The 20,139-nt window shown below is 42.4% G+C and overlaps 1 protein-coding gene across 4 annotated transcripts in view; it reads right to left on the bottom strand.

Moving 5' to 3' along the window:
* Positions 1-3,867: 3,867 nt before the first annotated feature.
* The window catches only part of b3gntl1 (UDP-GlcNAc:betaGal beta-1,3-N-acetylglucosaminyltransferase-like 1), a 45,042-nt gene continuing 28,770 nt past the window's right edge, over positions 3,868-20,139 (bottom strand). For 3 of the 4 annotated variants that reach the window (XM_060899234.1, XM_060899236.1, XM_060899235.1), the window contains 5 exons: positions 19,400-19,524; positions 6,809-6,944; positions 6,011-6,079; positions 5,713-5,787; positions 3,868-5,199 (listed from right to left, as the gene is read on the bottom strand). In XM_060899234.1, coding sequence (XP_060755217.1) covers positions 5,119-5,199; positions 5,713-5,787; positions 6,011-6,079; positions 6,809-6,944; positions 19,400-19,524 — 486 coding nt within the window. In that variant the 3' untranslated portion in view covers positions 3,868-5,118. The remainder of the gene's footprint in view (positions 5,200-5,712; positions 5,788-6,010; positions 6,080-6,808; positions 6,945-19,399; positions 19,525-20,139) is intronic. The other variant, XM_060899237.1, reaches the window with a different exon arrangement.

Genomic DNA, 20,139 nt, shown 5'->3' with positions numbered 1-20,139 from the left:
CTCTCTCTCTCCCCCTCTATCTCTCTCTCTCCATCTATCTCTGTATCTCTCTCTCCCCCGTCTCTTTCTCTCTCCCTCCCTCGCTCTCTCCATCTGTCTCTCTCTCTCTCTATCTCCCCCTCTATCTCTCTCTCTCCATCTATCTCTGTATCTCTCTCCCCGTCTCTCTCTCCCTCCCTCTATCTCTCTCTCCTCCCATCTTTCTTTCTCTCTCAACTTCGAACAGAGTTGTAATTTTGTACCGTTTGGGAGATGAGGGTCCATATTAAACGGCATCAGTAATAAAGTTTCTCTCTCTCTCTCTCTCCATCTATCTCTGTCTCTCTCTCCCTCTATCTCTGTCTGTATCTTTCCCCTTCTCTCTCTCTCCCTCCCTCTATCTGTCTGTCTCTCTCATTCCCCCTCTATCTTTCCCTTCTCTCTCTCTCTCTCCCTCTATCTGTCTCTCTCTCTTTCTCCCTGTCTCTCCCCCCCGTGCGTGTGTGAGACAGAGATCAGATTTAATTTGAATTCAACATCACACACACCACGGATAGTGAATATCACTTAACACACACCTACTGACTTACCAAATGATTAACGGCATACATAAAGAAAATTAAATACCTTAAATAAGTAAAAACTTGTGTCCATGTCCAAAAAGTACGTGCACCCCAGAACATCACACCACATTTTTCTTTGTGGTTCCCACAAAATCTAAAGCGATTCACCAGGAAATGTTGAAATGACACGATTCTGAAATGCCATCATTATACATCAATACAAGACATTCGAGATGAAAAAAATTAAACAGACTTTAGCTTAAAAAACATGTTAAAGTTGTAACATCAGTCCACTGGACCATTTCCCTGGGCATCGCCGTACTGGATTAGCCAGATACATTGGGTGGAGGGTGGCACGGTGGTGTAGTGGTTAGCGCTGTCGCCTCACAGCAAGAAGGTCCTGGGTTCGAGCCCCGTGGCCGGCGAGGGCCTTTCTGTGTGGAGTTTGCATGTTCTCCCCGTGTCCGCGTGGGTTTCCTCCGGGTGCTCCGGTTTCCCCCACAGTCCAAAGACATGCAGGTTAGGTTAACTGGTGACTCTAAATTGAGCGTAGGTGTGAATGTGAGTGTGAATGGTTGTCTGTGTCTATGTGTCAGCCCTGTGATGACCTGGCGACTTGTCCAGGGTGTACCCCGCCTTTCGCCCGTAGTCAGCTGGGATAGGCTCCAGCTTGCCTGCGACCCTGTAGAACAGGATAAAGCGGCTACAGATAACGAGATGAGATGAGATGGAGTAATTAAGTTATCGCTGTATATTTACTGGCTCTTGTAAAAAATCTAAGTTTACATTAAAGCTAGTCGGCCTTTTGATTTCATAAAACAGGTGAAATTTAGTTTCCTCTGAAATGTGGTGATTGTGATATCTGTTTATTTCTGTAATATCTCACAAAATATCAGGCCATTCTGTGGCTGGGAAGTTATTTAATTTGAGGGGATTAAAGCAAATAATGTGCATGAAATCGCTCGCTTGGCGCAGTCAAGCAGACAGAGGAAGTCCGTGTGCGCATGCGCAGGTTTACCTTCTTCTTCTTCTTTTGGGTTTTACAGCAGCTGGCATCCACAGTGTTGCATTACTGCCATCTACAGGTTTCCCTTTGAGCGTGCACTGACAGTTCCATCATTCTGTCGCTAAACGAACAGCTGATCACACCGAGGTGCTCGCTGAGCGCCAATATTTATTAGTTTGGTCCTGCATTTCCTTTCCTTCGTATAGAACATAATGTCTTTTCTTCTCGCTTTCTTTCCGTTACTGTAGTCGCTCTTTCACGTTTCATTCGCACACTCACGCCCTCCATTTTTCTCTCCTGTTTCAAATCTGTATCCCACAATGCCTTGCGTGAACGGGGAAAGCCCACCACGTGATGTGATGCATGATGTAGTATCTTGAATTGGGTCATGGTGAAGCAGGAAAAATAGCAGAGAATTTCAGGACGCGTGGCCTTAAATTCATTAACAGTTCTATTTAAAAAAAATAAAATTAAATAATAATAATAAAATTGGAAGTCTGTGATTCGAATTCAGTAGCTTTCGGTGACTAAACAAAAATAACTGGGTGTCGGGAAAATTCTTTTTAGGACCTACACTTGAAAAATCTGAAAGGCAGTACTGCTAATTAATTAGTCATCACAAGCAAATGCAATTCAGTAAAAAAGTAAATAAATAAATGAATAAAGAAACACGTGGATGTGGAGATGAAAGCCATTGGGCTGAAAGAGAACAGGACTCAAGTCTCTGCGTCTAAAGATCACCACAGTGAGCGGATTTGGGCCGTTTCCATGTTTTAATTCGATAACCGACAACACACTTGCCTGAGCACTCTGTCTCTCGGGTGTGTGTGTGTGTGTGTGGTGTGTGTTGGAGAGCTCAGGAGCAGGTGGCGCTGCATTTTTCCCGTGAGAAAATGGCACAAGGAGCAGCGACGTAACCGAGTCGCCACATTCCACCACATGACACAATTTAGTGAAATGTTTCAAAGAGCAAACACAATACGCACATTTTTTTTTAAAACACAATTTAAATGTATAAAAATAAACACTACAAGCTTTACATTTCTCATTAACACACCTCTTAAATAAATATTTTACACACACACACAGCACATTATGGGGACCAGACAAAAAAGTCCCTATAAGACACTTTCGGACCAAACAGTTCAAGGGACTCACTGAGACGAAGTACTCCTGGGGATCTCCCCCAAGAACTACTGTACACACCTTCAAGGGTTTTTTTTCTGTTTGACTTCTCACCACCACAACAAAGTGACGTTAGCCCGCTTGCTAGCGTGACATTAGCAGGAAATTCTAGCAAAAATTGTTATATTTCACTGAGACGCGTCAAAATTGCACTCCATTTCCTCCGTCACATATACGCCTGGACTTCACTGTCGGTTCATTCATCCGTGTTTTTTTTTTTTTTTTACATTTTTTAACGCTAACGTTAAGAGCTGTTGTTTACATGGCTAATGTTTTACACGCACTGCCTCGTGTTCGAACAATCAATATACGCTTACTTCTGGACCAATCACTTTACACTTACATCCCTCATGGTTCCGCTTGTGCTGGGACAGAACCCACCCTTGCAGCAGAAGCTAAAAAATTCCCTCAAAATGCCATTCTCAGAACTACGATCTTCCCTAGTTCCTGTAGTTCAGACAGACAAAAAAGGGGGAACTTCCTCCAATGGTTCCTGAAAAAGTTCCTCGGGTCCAAAAGCACCTCATAATCGGCCACTTGCAGGAATTGGTCACGTGTCAGTTTTCCCCATACCATAGGAACAAGCCCGTGGTGGGCAAGCGAACTTGACATTCCTTGACAACCATAAGAGTTTGACTGGCGATGTGAAGCAATCCATTTCTATAAGAGCGGTTTTTACCTTTTCTGCTGCCTTTTTTAAACCCAAATTTTCGTGTGTACTTGGAAAAAGTTTGTGGTTTTAACTTCTGTCGTAAGTCAAAGCGAATCATTGGGGAATAAATCTGCTTCTTATCGGCTAAAAAGACATCTACAGATATATCTGTATTTATTTTCAAGAATCTTCACACATTACGCGAATGATAAAGGTAGAAAAGGAGAAATTATAAGTTATAAACATACCTGAGAAATCCGCCATTTCGCATATGAATTTCTTTCGGCGGCGACCAACTCGAGTCCAAAAAACTCTCTTTTACGGCCAATGATTCACTTTAACTTACGACAGAAGTTAAAACCACAAACTTTCTCCAAGTACACACGAAAATTTAGGTTAAAAAAGACAGCAGAAAAGGTAAAAACAGCTATTATAGAAATGGATTGCTTCACATCGCCAGTCAAACTCTTATGGTTGTCAAGGAATGTCAAGTTAGCTTGCCCACCACGGGCTTGTTGCTATGGGGAAAATTGACACGTGACCAATTCCTGCAAATGGCCTGTATCTACACGTCCTGTACTTCTGTATTTATGGGGATATTTGACCTACAACAAACAACACAAACCGCTAAATGCAGTACTGCAGGGCTTTTCAAAGTGTGGGGCGCGCCTCCCCTAGAGGGGCGCCAGAGTTCTTCCGGGGGGGGCGCAACATGAGGAAAAATAAACCAGAATAAGTCACTATTGCGGACTTTTAGCAAACTTCAGCTAGCCTTTACCAGAGACAAAATGGATGGATTTTTAGTACCTAAAGCTACAGTGAGTGAGGAGACAGAGTCTGGGCCAAGCAAAAAAAAAAAAGGCAGGAAGTATGAGCACGATTATTTAAAGTTTGGATTTTCATGGACTGGATCTGAAGATGCTCCACTGCCACAGTGTGCTGTCTGCCAAGAGGTGCTAGCTAACGATGCTATGAGATGTTTAAAATGTGTAAAACAAGATGTTAAAAAAAGCACAGATGTTTAAAATGTGTAAAAAAGAGGTTTTAAAAAAGCACAGATGTTTAAAATGTGTAAAAGAAAAAATAAAAATGTGTACAACAACCATTTTTTAAAATACGAATGGAACATTAAGTATAGCAACAACAAAAATTGTGGTGGGGGGCGCTGTTGTTTATTTGCTCTCTGAGGGGGGGGCCGACTCTCCCACACTTTGAAAACCCCTGCAGTACTGCATCAGACACGTGTGCATGAGTACACACACACACACACACACACACACACACACACAGGGAGGAACGTGGCTGCTGACCTCAGATAATGTTAACATAACACACACATTCCTCTGTCTGTCTCCTGCCCATGAAGGCCACACTCCTGTCTTTCAACACACACACACACACACACACACACACACACACACACACACAAAGACAAACAAAGATAACAGGATGAATGGGTGATCTGAGGTTTAGAGGAAAGTAAACAATAAAAGCACACTGACGAATCAGAGCTGCTCTCTAATCGCTGGACTTATCAGCGACATACAGTAACACTGAGCTCTCTCTCACACACACACACACACACACACACACACACACACACACACACACACAGCACCAAGAACAAGATGCATGTCCCATCTCCCTCTTTCTTCTCTGCATCTTTTCTCCTTTGCTCTGTCGTTCAGTCTTCATCTGCCACTCCTCCTCCTCTTTTTCTTTCTCTCCATCACTCAGCTGAAGTGGAAATAATCAACTCCCTCCATTAAACCGAGAGAGAGCAGAGTCTCCTCTAACACACCGCCCGTCATATCCTACAGAGAGACACAGAGAGAGTGTGTGTGTGTGTGTGTGTGTGTGTGTGTGTGTGTGGTATAGTAACTGGGACACAGGAACCTCATTAGGATAAAGAACAAAAGAAGCATCTTTTCCAGTCACTCTGAACCAACACTGTGTGCGTACTCATTATTTTGTAAAGTACTCATAATTATTAGAACAGTGTGCGTGTGTTTGAGAGAGAGAGAGAGAGAGGATATTTTGAGTGTTCTGTTCGGTCCTCATAATGATCAGAATACCTGACGTGTGTGTGTGTGTGTGTGTGTGTGTGTGTGTGTGTGTGTGTTTATGGAATTGAGAGGATGTTTATTTACAGTCGAGTCATCAGTGAAAATTTTAAGCCCATCTTTGTTCCTTTCCTGTTTACCCAGGCTGTCTGTGTGACACACGCTAACAGTAAGAATGATATTATGATGTAGTCAAGAGACCTCTCGGAGAAAATGACATCTCTCACACACACACACACACACACACACACACACACTACTCACCAGTTTTACACACACTATAAATGGAGGTGATGCGTCTCTGTAGTGCAGCACAGGGATTCTGGGTTTGGGACGTTCCTGTAACGGAAGAACAGGTCCAGGTTTCAGGCCTTTCTGAAGACCAAATGTCCCCATAATGTTCGGAAGATAAAGACACATATAAAGGAAAGTTTTTCCTGATATGTATATTAAAGTTTTAATTTCCTTTTGGGTTTAAGGTTAATATTTACTGCAATTATACAATAACCAGCGTCAACAGGCAGAACTTACAAAGACATATTGTGTGCGTGTGTGATGTTACCTTTGATTCCTCGTATGTGTAGAAGCCCTTTTTAATTTTGCTTTCGTCTACATCACAGAATGCTTTCACCTACCACACACACACACACACACACCGATAATTATGAGGACCTCACAAAGGGCGACAAACACATACATTTGTTAAGTACACTAGTAATTACTGTATGAGGATCCCACCAACAAATTACAACACACAGAGATTAATATACACTACCGTTCAAAAGTTTGGGGTCACTCTGAAATGTCCTTATTTTTGAAAGAAAAGCACTGTTCTTTTCAATGAAGATCACTTTAAACTAATCAGAAATCCACTCTATACATTGCTAATGTGCTAAATGACTATTCTAGCTGCAAATGTGTGGTTTTTGGTGCAATATCTCCATAGGTGTATAGAGGCCCATTTCCAGCAACTCTCACTCCAGTGTTCTAATGGTACAATGTGTTTGCTCATTGCCTCAGAAGGCTAATGGATGATTAGAAAACCCTTGTACAATCATGTTAGCACAGCTGAAAACAGTTGAGCTCTTTAGAGAAGCTATAAAACTGACCTTCCTTTGAGCAGATTGAGTTTCTGGAGCATCACATTTGTGGGGTCGATTAAATGCTCAAAATGGCCAGAAAAATGTCTCGACTATATTTTCTATTCATTTTACAACTTATGGTGGGAAATAAAAGTGTGACTTTTCATGGAAAACACAACATTGTCTGGGTGACCCCAAACTTTTGAACGGTAGTGTAGATCTTCCAGATTTGTAAGCAGACGAACCCGTGTGTGTGTTTTACAGCTACTGACTCATACCTTCCTCTGATTGGTGGATGCCAGGCTGCGGTACAGTTTCCGTCCCTGTTTCCCAGCATTCCATATGGTGAATGAATCCCATTGTCCGATCACTCTCTCCTCCAAGAAGTCCACTCGGAGATTCCAGATGGTTTCCCTGCACAGAAACACAGAGCCGCCAAACGACTCCCGAATTTCAACACTTGTGCTTTTGCACTCAACACTAGTTTTCACCCAGTGCAGCATGCACACTCTTATTGCGGTTACTATAAAAATACACTTGTGAGTTAGAGTCGTGTCGCACACAGCTACGGTTTTAATTAGCAATTAATTTTGTGTTGCCAGATGTTGTTCCTATTCAGCTAGCTAACATAATGTAATCCAAGAAACAGGGTTTAGTCCAAGGTGCAAACTTGGCACAAGATCTCAAAAATAGCTGTATTTTTATCTTTATTTTTAAAGCGAGTCGGCCTTTTGATTTCATAAAATCGGTGAAATTTAGTTCCGTCTGAAATGTGGTGATTGTGATATCTGTTTATTTCTGTAATATCTCAAAATATCAGGCCATTCTGTGGCTGGGAAGTTATTTAATTTGAGGGGATTAAAGCAAATAATGTGCATGAAATCGCTCGCTTGGCGCAGTCGAGCAGACAGAGGAAATCCGTGTGCGCATGCGCAGGTTTACCTTCTTCTTCTTTTGGGTTTTACGGCAGCTGGCATCCACAGTGTTGCATTACTGCCATCTACAGGTTTCCCTTTGAGCGTGCACTGACAGTTCCATCATTCTGTCGCTAAACGAAAAGCTGATCACACCGAGGTGCTCGCTGAGCGCCCATATTTATTAGTTTGGTCCTGCGTTTCCTTTCCTTCGTATAGAACATAACGTCTTTTCTTCTCGCTTTCTTTCCGTTACTGTAGTCGCTCTTTCACATTTCATTCGCACACTCACGTCCTCCATTTTTCTCTCCTGTTTCAAATCTGTATCCCACAATGCCTTGCGTGAACGGGGAAAGCCTACCACGCGATGTGATGTGATGTGATGCATGATGTAGTATCTTGTATTGAGTCATGGTGAAGCAGGAAAAAAATAGCGCAGAATTTTGGGACACGTGGCTCTAAATACATCAATTGTTCGATTTAAAAAAACGAATAAAATTGGAAGTCTGTGATTCGAATTCTGTAGCTTTCGGTCACTAAACAAAAATAATTGGGTGTCGGGAAAATTCTTTTTATGACCTACACTGGAATTATTTGTGTTTGCAGATTTCTAGGAGTGTATTTTTATCCTCGTTTTCATGCTGAATTAAATGATATGATTATATAAAAATAAACCATGCTCTCAAATGAGAGGAGGTAGAAGTAAAAATGTGCTCATTTTTAAAATGCAATACAGAAATTATTTTATAAATTGTGATATAATATCTTAAATAATGTAACGTGATATTATCGTACATGCCAAGCCACGAGTCCAAGTGTAATTTTATGAACTAAAAACACAGTTGCAAGGAACATGACGTTCAAATGTTTCCGTGAATGGAAAGTGCTGTGTAGCTGAATGAATCGCAGTCGAAAACTGATCACAGACACACGACAGGACGCGGTGAGGAGGCGAGCGAGGAAGGAGGAGGAAAGGACGTTAAGGAGAGAAGGAAAAGGACGATCTCTCTTTCGGGTTATTTAAAGAAACACACAGCTTCCTTTACGTAAATCTTTCAAGTCATTAGACCTTTGAACAGAGCGCAAAAAGCTAACACCAGCACACACACACACACACACACACACACACACACACACACACACACACACACACACAATAGAAGGGTATTTTTAAAACTTCACCTTCACGTCACAGATTCAGAACGCAGGAGTTAACATGCCAGTCATACCAAGAAGATTCCTGGTATTCTGGACGATTCCACATTGTTATAATTACGGTTTATGATCCGAACACACAAAAACATTCCGCTCATACAGTATAATCTGCATTATTTAAAAAAAAAAGACACCAGATGATACAAATAGTTTTTCAGCCATTTTAAAATTTTGCATAAACAGAATTGTCCAGAAAATCTGAAGTAGCCGGCTAAAAAAAAGGATTCTGCAGGTCTGGAATTTGTGGTGGCCAAAGGCGTGCTAATGCTCGGGGTGTCGGAAGGCGCCCCCACAGAAAATTTTGAAATGTACACGCCTTCTGGTGCATTCTCAGCTAATAAATTACTAACCATTTCCCTGGACAATGGTTGCAAAATCTGTATGAAATTTCCCTCCAGACGTGTGTGTGTGTGTGCTTGGCTTTCTCAGTGACCCTCTGTAGTACGCTGCCTGGCTCTGTAGCATAACTACATGCACTACGGCATGGTCACGTGGTCCAGCTCAGCCAATCAGATCGGAAGAATCAATCAACAAATACGGCATGGCTTCCGGTCGTGATGGAATCGAAGACAATTTCATGGTGGAATAATTGGATTTGCAGCAAATTGTGGGCAGCAGAGACGATATAAATCACTTGAACATTGAAAGGCAAAGTTTAATTTTTTTCTGGGATCAAGCAGAGCGTCTGCGTAGGCGGAGAAAACCGCCGGTCGCCAGCGCTTGTGGATATCTCTGATAAACAGAAATATTTATATTTTTAAGAATGAATGAATGAAATTGTAAAATTCACATTTGAAATATTTGTCAGCTGTTTTATTTATAAAAAAAATTACAAATCACAATAATTTGACTGATTTTTTCAGCCGCTTTATTTCATTCTATATAAAGCATATTTATGTTGATACATTTGTCGATCGATCTGTCAATCTCTCTCACCGTCTGGCTCATGGACACATTAGAAGCTTATTACATTTTTTTTCTGTGAATTTAGTTTTTTTAAAGTGATTATCAGCACACACACACACGCTGAACTGAACACTGATTATCGGGTTCCTTGTGCGTTTTTATTAAAACAAAGCTTGGTGGGGGACATACATGTCAACCTATACGGAATGTCCGTATTTTATACGGATTTGATTCAATAAACGTAGTATACGGGCGTATAAATAAAGTTATACGGATTCTTTTAAAAAAACTTCAATATTTATTTAGAGCTATAATCAATTCCCACGATGATAAAAGAACGCATAACATTTACAAACGTACTGTACACCACAGACAGCCAGTAAAGAGTCTTATGAAATCGCGCGTTATCTTGTGGTAGCGAGACTTCGTTCCACTTTTGATCATGCGCACACCGCATTGCGAGAATCCCGCCAACCGTGAAGTCATAGACATATAAACATAGACGCCGCCTTCTGCGTAGAATCATACGTCATCCTCGCCGCCATATTGGATGTGGCAAAGTGGTGCTGCGTTTAACTGTACCAACAGGTTTGCCGTCCAAACGAGATCACATGGGATTACCTTTCACAGGTGAGACTGGAAAAATACTTTTCATTGTATTTGGTCATTATAACGTAATTTTACGAACAGATTTTCCTGACTTTGTGGCTAATATGAAGTCTCGCGCATAATAGCCGCTCGGTGAAACCTGTCTCCAAACAACGAAGTATTTCCTTCGTAACTACGCTGATAACACTGTGTGTTTTTGTCAAGCATTGGAGCTTTGTATTCATTCTGAAGGTTTATTGTTATTAATATTGAATAAAAAGTAACTGGGATATATCATTGTTAATTATCATTCAAATTTTAGGTAAATTATTTTAATTTGCATCTTATACGGATTTCTCATCTCATCTCATTATCTCTAGCCGCTTTATCCTGTTCTACAGGGTCGCAGGCGAGCTGGATCCTATCCCAGCTGACTACGGGCGAAAGGCGGGGTACACCCTGGACAAGTCGCCAGGTCATCACAGGGCTGACACATAGACACAGACAACCATTCACACTCACATTCACACCTACGCTCAATTTAGAGTCACCAGTTAACCTAACCTGCATGTCTTTGGACTGTGGGGGAAACCGGAGCACCCGGAGGAAACCCACGCGGAGACGGGGAGAACATGCAAACTCCACACAGAAAGGCCCTCGCCGGCCACGGGGCTCGAACCCAGGACCTTCTTGCTGTGAGGCGACAGCGCTAACCACTACACCACCGTGCCGCCTCTTATACGGATTTTATAAGGGAAATACGGATTTTGGAGGTTGGTTATGCAGGTTTGATTGACCAAAGGTTGACATGTATGGGGGGGGATATAGAAACAGGTTCCGTCCATCTGGTCACGTTTTCATTTCCGGGTCATATAGTAAGTAAGTAAGTAAAATTTACTTCTAAAGCACATTTAAACACGGGGCGGCACAGTGGTGTAGTGGTTAGCGCTGTCGCCTCACAGCAAGAAGGTCCGGGTTCGAGCCCCGTGGCCAGCGAGGGCCTTTCTGTGCGGAGTTTGCATGTTCTCCCCGTGTCCGCGTGGGTTTCCTCCGGGTGCTCCGGTTTCCCTCACAGTCCAAAGACATGCAGGTTAGGTTAACTGGTGACTCTAAATTGAGCGTAGGTGTGAATGTGAGTGTGAATGGTTGTCTGTGTCTATGTGTCAGCCCTGTGATGACCTGGCGACTTGTCCAGGGTGAACCCCGCCTTTCGCCCGTAGTCAGCTGGGATAGGATCCAGCTCGCCTGCGACCCTGTAGAACAGGATAAAGCGGCTACAGATAATGAGATGAAATGAGAGACAAAAACAACTGATTTAAACATCAGCAACAAAAGACAAACACTTAATTTCTGACATGACAAAACAAAAACGGTTAAAATATAGGGAATGCTAATGTGAAAAGGTGAGTCTTGAGCTTGGACTTAAAAACAGTAATGGAGGGGGCATTTCTGATGTCAGGAGGCAGAAGGTTCCACAGCCGAGGACCAGCGACCGCAAAAGCTCCGCCAACTTTTAGCTTAAAGTGCCATTCCACCATTGGATGTATTCTTTGGCATAAAATACAATATATTTTGACAACATATATAAACGGTATCACTAGATAGAGAAATCTTTTAGCTTCAAAATGATATATCAAACATAATTTTTTGACAACGACAAGTGTATTAATTTTGCGACCAAAGTCACCTACCCTTTTAATTTCCGCGCGTGATGTCATCGGCAGGTTCCCCTTCTTGTGTACCACGTGACGTGTGACGTGGCACATATTATCAGCAATGGCGGATAGAACGCGATAAAAATAATACCAATAAATCTAGCTAATACCAATAAATCTAGCTAACTGAAAGATTAACTCAAAATTTTTCGCAATTTTTTTGGCCCCCATATACAAGGAGAAATGACTCTCTCACTTTGGGGGTTTCCTGGTCTAAAAATAGACCGACACGTGGTACACAAGAAGGGGAACCTGCCGATGACATCACGTTTCACTACCGCGCGGAAATTAAAAGGGTAGGTGACTTTGGTCGCAAAATTAATATACTTGTCGTTGTCAAAAAATTATGTTTGATATATCATTTTGAAGCTAAAAGATTTCTCTGTCTAGTCATGTTGTCATAAAATATATTGTATTTTATGCCAAAGAATACATCCAATGGTGGAATGGCACTTTAAGACGAGTTCGGGGAACATGGTGGAGACCTGTGCTGGAAGATCTAAGAGACATGGGAGCCTCAGAGGGATGAAGAGCAGCAGCTAAGTAGTTGGGAGCCAAGCCATGAAGAGCTTTAAAAACCATTAACAGGATCTTAAATTGAATCCTTGACCGGACAGGAAGCCAGTGCAATGAGGCGAGGACAGGTGTGATGTGCTCATGGTTTTTTTGTGTTAGTAAGCAACCTAGCAGCCGCATTTTGGACAATTTGAAGCTGTGACACCAGTGTTTGAGGGAGACCAAAATAAAGGGAGTTCCAGTAATCCAAGCGTGACGTTATCAAGGCATGGATGACTTTTTCCAGGTCATTGTATGACAGAACAGATTTAAGTTTTGCAGTGATCCTTAATTGGTAGAAACTAGTCTTAACAACAGAAGAGATTTGTTTGTCGAGGCTGAGTTGGGAGTCTAGAATAACACCCAGGTTTCTTGCATGGGTTTTGACAAATGGAGTAAGAGAGCCAAGGTTGCCAGAGATGGAATTTCTGGATTTTGGGGGGACCGAAGATTATGACCTCAGTTTTGTCTTCATTTAACTGGAGGAAGTTATTGGCCATCCAGTTTTTAATTTCTTTAAGGCAGTCCAGAAGAGGCTGCAAGGAATTTCCAGATTTTAGAGGGAGGTACAATTGAGAATCGTCAGCAGAAAAGTGGAATGTAATATTAAATTTTCTAATGATGTTACCCAGTGGGAGCATATAAAGGCAAAAAAAAAAAAAAACAGGACCCAGGATGGACCCCTGGGGGACACCGCAAGACACAGGGGCAGGGGGTGAGGAGTATTGGCCTATGGACACTGAAAAGGTTCTTTGCTGGAGGTATGAGGGGAACCATTTTAGAGCAGAACCCTTAATCCCAAGCCACTGTTCAAGCCGGGCCAGCAGCGTTGTGTGGTCTACAGTGTCAAATGGGTCTAACAGGATAAGAATGGCATTATCACCAGAGTCGAGGGTGAGCAGCAGGTCGTTTGTTACCTTTAGCAAGGCTGTCTCAGTGCTATGACGGGCCTTAAAGCCAGATTGAAATGGCTCTAGGATTTCTGCTGAATTAAGGAAGGGAAGCAACTGTGTTAACACAACCTTTTCCATCAAATAACATCAAATACATCTTTAATAATCAGGGAAGGGATCGGGTCGTGAAGGGCTGTTGAAGTTTTCATGTGTTTTACAGTGTCCCATAGGTCAGTGGATGAAACTGCCTGAAAGTGGTCAAAGGTAGCTGTGGCACTGGGGAGGTGGTGGAGGAGGTGGTGGTGGTGGTGGTGGTGGTGGGGGGGGGGGGGTCAGATACAACGGGAGAAAACTGTGCCCTAATGTGGTCAATTTTCTCAATGAAAAACGTCAAGAATCTCTCACAGCGGTCGGTGGATATCTTTAAAACTACCGAAGATATCGTCATGAAGCTTGGTATACATATCAAGCAACATGTGAACTGGTACCTTTTGCTATTTTGGATTTTTGGGGAAAAAAAAAATTCAAATTTTTACATGAAAAATAGATTTTGACTTAGTTTCTAAGAGCAATGTTCGTTTCCGGAGCATATATCCAAAACTATTCATGATACGGTTTTGAAACTTGGTGTACATGTTAACAAGTAAAGTAAAGTAACTTTATTGGTCTCCCTAGGGAGAAATTTAGCTTAGAGTCAGGGAACATTGCTGCATCAAGAAAGGGACACAAACACACATCTAATTAACTAAAAGAATATGTGCAATCCGGCATTTTTGCTCCAGGTGAACTGTGCAAATTAAAAATCCTAATATTGATACATACAAACATTCAAACAAGTACCATTAATACATTCATACATACATACCTACCTAACATCCACTCAAATAATATCCATCCATACATACCTATCCATACATCCAATCAATAACATCTATACATTCCTAGGCATACATGTCAACCTATACGGAATGCCTGTATTTTATGGACCCTTTTCACGTGACGTCACGACAAACGCGGCCGCCATTTTGGACATGTACTACCAGTAGTTTACCACAGCCAGCATTGAGGAACGGCAGCAAAGAAAGTGTTTATTTTCAGCAAGACTTCCATCATGCCACTATATAGTTGTGCACCTGGATGTAGTAACCATCAACAAACAAGGCAAGGTTTATCATTTTATCGGATCCCGACAGAGAAGATGGATAGCGGCCATTAACAGATTGGCAGCCCTCGGCATACCAGCGCTTGTGTAGTGACCACTTTGTCGGAGGTAAGACGAATAAAATTAGCCAGAAAAGGCATTACATTGCTGTTAACATTCTGTGGCGGCGAGTGTGTAACCAAATAGGCTAAAATAACCCATTGTAACCTCTTTGTTCTTCTGTAGTAGCTATTAGCTAACGACATTAGCTAGCGTTGTGTTCCTTTGCTGTTGGTAGACTGTAGGACAGATCAGAGGCAGTGTCCTACAAACAGCGCTTAATTTGAGGGGGAGCAAGCCGGAGCGCGCTCTGGAACCTCGGGCGTTGGCTCCGGCAGCTATTTACACTGGATCCGGTGATCCGACACCTCTTTTGACTATGTAACAAAAAAAAACGATTGTCTTTAGGCTTGCCATCCTTCCACTTGCGAGTGGTAAGTGATCTGCGCTGGGATCACACACACAGCGGCTCAGTCCCGAATCGTGGCTCGTGCACTTCACTCGCGCGCTCTGTGAGCTGCGCAGGGCCGGAGTGCGCACCCTCCAGAGGGCACTCGCTGTTCAGGGCGGAGTGATTTGGAGCGCAGGATGCCTGCGGAGCCGAGCGTATCCGTGTGTTGGTGTTGCTGTGTGCAGACGAATCGTGTATTGGTGTTGCTGTGTGCACACTAATCGCTTTTAAAAACGTTAATCTGATGATCCGCTGATACGGTCTAATGTAAACATGGGCTAAGTGTTCAAAACAAGAGGAACATGTATTTGTCTCTTAAATCCAGGCCGTTCCCTGTAATCTCTAACAGCGGTTGGAGAAAGTAATGGCAAATAGTGAGTGCACAAACCATAGAAGGTAAACTGTACACAGCGCCAGGGCAGTGTGATGGTATGTCTACTTTTAGATTGTGTTAGCTTATCAATGAACACACTCGTCACTCGACGAGTTTCACGTCTTTACGACGGATACTTAAATGTGTGTTAGGTATTATTGTTGCAGTCTAAGCGGTCATTGTAGCAGCTAGATGAGCGAGAACCGAAAGGGTCTGTGCCATAAACCGTTATTTCTGTACGGCGTTGCTAATGTGTCGTTACTGTTGTTATTTCTCCCTCTGCTCGCCCTGTAAGTGCCCTACGTCGCTGGATAGCGAAGGTGTTTTCTGCATCTCGCTCCTTTTTCTTGTATGTTCTCCGTTTGTCGCCTTCCTCGCATTCAAACCAATTCGAGCCGAAGTCTGCTACATGTCCAAAATGGTGGTTGCGTTTACGAAGGTCACGTGACTGAAAAGGGTCTATACGGATTTGATTCAATAAACGTAGTATACGTGCGTATAAATAAAGTTATACGGATTCTTTAAAAAAACGTCAATATTTATTTAGAGCTATAATCAATTCCCACGATGATAAAAGAGCGCATAACATTTACAAACGTACTGTACACCACAGACAGCCAGTAAAGAGTCTTATGAAATCGCGCGTTATCTTGTGGTAGCGAGACTTCGTTCCACTTTTGATCATGCGCACACCACATTGCGAGAATCCCGCCAACCGTGAAGTCATAGACATATAAACATAGACGCCGCCTTCTGCATAGAATCATACGTCATCCTCGCCGCCATATTGGATGTGGCAAAGTGGAGATTCTTCAGCCGTCTCTGGTATAGCGTCTAGACAGTAGCCGAGAATAAAGATGCCTCATTCATGTGCTGCGTTTAACTGTACCAACAGGTTTACCGTCCAAACGAGATCACATGGGATTACCTTTCACAGGTGAGACTGGAAAAATACTTTGTATTCATTCTGAAGGTTTATTGTTATTAATATTGAATAAAAAGTAACTGGGATATATCATTGCTAATTATCATTCAAATTTTAGGTAAATTATTTTAATTTGCATCTTATACGGATTTTATAAGGGAAATACGGATTTTGGAGGTTGGTTATACAGGTTTGATTGACCAAAGGTTGACATGTATGCCTAGGTATCTCACAAAAATTAATACCATTCCTACAGTCATATATATAAATTACATTCATACATTTCCATACATGTACAAAAGAACCATAGTTCTAAATAACCTGTGCAAAATAGGCAAAGAAAGAGAACACATTCTAGTCTTCCATCTATGCGTACATACACCATCCATTTATTAGCACATTCACCTCTGATCATTCAGAAACTTAATTGAAAGAGGGATGAATGAATGTTTATACCTGTTGTGTTTACATAAAGGGACACTATATCTCCTCCCTGAGTGTAAAAGTATATATTCAGAATAAAGCACATGGGAACTGTCAGATAAAATACCTTCAGCCTGACTAATTACTGATTGCTCAAAAAGCTCCTGCGGATTCAGAGAGGCGGGAGTTCCCATGATCTTACCTGCTGTCTTAACCAAACTAAAAATCCGAGCCTTCGACTTTACTGTTAGATTTCCAAACCAACTGGAAATACCGTAACGGAGAATTGATTCTATTGTTGCTCTGAAGAAAATCACCATGATATTTTTACAGACACCAAACAGACAAAGTCTACGCAAGAAATGGAGGCGCTGGTGAACTCTGGCACATACGCCAGACACCTGTGTTCTCCAACTCAGGTTACTGTCAATAAGGATTTGAAGGTGGTCACCTGTTTTATATCTTGACCATGGACGACCGCCGGCATTTTGTCACCCACTGATCTAGGATCAATAAGCATTTCCACAGTTTTACTTGTATTAATGTGAAGTTCATGTGAATCACACCAGACCACAAACTTGTCCACTGCCGCTTGGTGGATACAAGAATTACCGTTTTTTGTAAGTAAGCTTAAGATAACAGTGTCATCAGAGTATTTCACTATAAACTGATGTACACTATAAAGGTGATGTAGATTTGCTTTTCATACTAAAAAAAAGTTGAGAAATTTAAAATTTGTCATGTTTCCATGGGTAGGTTTTGTTTCTGGAGCAGAACTTGAAAGCTATGAGTGGTTTGGTCTTGAAAGTTGGTATATGTGCTGATTAAGTAATGTATCTGTGCCTTTTCATACTAAGAAATGAGAGAAATTTTAATTTTTAGCTCAGCTGGACCAAAGGTCTGGTGGGTTTATGCCATGGGCTGCTGAGGTCGGTGTAAAGGGGTTGGGTTGGTTTCCTGCAGCAGAATTTGAAAAATGTGACGAATAATATCTTGAAATCTGGTATATAGTTGGTATGGGGGGGGGATATAGATGACTCTGTCTTCTTGTTCTTATTGCATTCTTACTGACTTCATTTTAATTAGTTTGTTGCAAGAGCATGAAAGGAAGCATATGGTATCACTTAGAGCTAATCATCTGCAGAGAAACAGATGTTTTATGCTCTCGGTCTCCCCCCCCACACACACACACCCAGAGAGAGAGAGAACAATACAATCGATTGTGAAAGTGTTCATTTCAGTCCAGCATCAGTGAGTCAGTAATCATGAAGAACCAGACTTTTACTTTCCCTTCGCACACACGGGTATAGGGATAGTGTTTCAGATTCCGTAACTCAGATTTACTGTGGTTAATTGATAACCAGGGTGAAAAATAATCACTGTTTTCCCAAAATGAGGGACGCAGGGGGGGGCAAGCAGTTGGAGAGAGTGACGGACAAATGGAGGAGGAGGAGGAGGAGGAGGAGCAAAAGATGAGTAAAACAATGTTATAGGGGAAGCCATGGTCTAATGGTCAGAGAAGCAGTTTTGGGATGAAAAGATAATTGGTTCAATTCCCTGGACCAGCAGGAATGGCTGAAGTGCCCTTGAGCAAGGCGCCGAACCCCCAGGCTGCTCTGGGTGTGTTGTATGTCGCTCTGGATAAGAGCATCTACTAAACTCCTGTAATGTAATGTCATGTTATAAGATGAATAAATGGAAATGATATATGGTCCATTTAAGAGACAATCATCTGAGTGGCACGGTGGTGTAGTGGTTAGCACTGTTGCCTCACAGCAAGAAGGTTCTGGGTTCGAGCCCCGTGGCCGGCGAGGGCCTTTCCGTGCGGAGTTTGCATGTTCTCCCCGTGTCCGCGTGGGTTTCCTCCGGGTGCTCCGGTTTCCCCCACAGTCCAAAGACATGCAGGTTAGGTTAACTGGTGACTCTAAATTGACCGTAGGTGTGAATGTGAGTGTGAATGGTTGTCTGTGTCTATGTGTCAGCCCTGTGATGACCTGGCGACTTGTCCAGGGTGAACCCCGCCTTTCGCCCGTAGTCAGCTGGGATAGGCTCCAGCTTGCCTGCGACCCTGTAGAACAGGATAAAGCGGCTAGAGATAATGAGATGAGATGAGGTTTAATCGTCTGTCTGTATGGCGACTGTTCTACATTAAACACTACTACAATCTCACTTCAAAATCGAGAAGTGTTTGATTGACTGCTGATATGACGTCAAAATGAACTGGGGGTTGAGGAGATCTTTGAGTATGATCTCCCAATTGAGGAACATACTCATTTGTTTCTCCAAGTCAGAGGTTGGAAATTCTAGGTTATGCTCTTTAGCTGAAAACAGCGTTATTAATCTGCCGACTTGTCCCACACACACAGAGCTGAGCAGTCGAAGGTTATAGGCGCTGCCTGAGGGAGAGGGCTGTCTCGCAGGCCTGGGATTTGACTTCACAACCTTCCAGTTGGCGAGTGTCAGACATTCCCTAAGGAGGACAGAAATATAGAAGCCTCTTGACCATGGACCTTTTCCAGTCAAGGTCATGGCTCAGGGTTTAAATGTCTTCTTGTGATGGCATTTGGTCTTAGGGTCAACCTTCATTTAGCTCTCTCTCTCTCTCTCTCTCTCTCTATATATATATATATATATATATATATATATATATATATATATATATGTGTGTGTGTGTGTGTGTGTGTGTGTGTGTGTGTGTGTACGCACTTACTCGAGTACAGAGTGTGTTGCTGCATGCTCATGGTAACGATAAATCAGCAGACACTTGTTCACTCGGTTCACTCCCCCTCCCTGGCGAAGACTCTGATAGAACCACAACAAATCCTCAGGAACCCCCTGAGAGAAAGACGGAGAGAGCGGGAGGTGCTTGAGCAAGGAAAATAAATCCTGATTGGTTGATCTAGTGTCACTCTTGAGAGTATTAGCATTGAGAATTTGATATGGTTGGTCAAGTGTGAAGCTGTTTTTGGACTTGGGGGTAGTCAGGAAAACCAGCAGTCTTGGATTCTGTTTTAACTCGTCTCAGACGTGACTGCACCGTGTAGTAACGTGATCAGTTCCTGGGGGGTGGGGCATTGTAGAATGCAATTTATATTGCAGTGAAATGAAGTAAAACACTTTTGTATCCCAGCAGCTGGCTGGTTAATGGGCAAGCTCATTTGTCCAGAGTGAAGTTGATGTCAAGGTGTAGGTCAGTTTTCTGTGCTGGTGAAATGCAGGTTAAAAACACGCCAATAATGCATTCGAGGTGAATCTTGAATCTTGTAATCTACCACCAAAATGTGGTAAAAGCCACCAAAAACATGCCACAACTTGCAATTTCAACTTCTTGGGCGAGTCTTCTCAGCTACCAGTTCCTTCCATGTTAACAGAGCGACGTTGAATCAAAATGGCCGCTCGCACCGTGAATAGTCACAGCGTCTCATTTCACATACTTCTACACTTACACTT

This window comes from Neoarius graeffei, chromosome 18, assembly GCF_027579695.1.
Source record: "Neoarius graeffei isolate fNeoGra1 chromosome 18, fNeoGra1.pri, whole genome shotgun sequence".
Taxonomy (NCBI): domain Eukaryota; kingdom Metazoa; phylum Chordata; class Actinopteri; order Siluriformes; family Ariidae; genus Neoarius; species Neoarius graeffei.
This window is presented reverse-complemented; position numbering and strand designations above follow the sequence as displayed.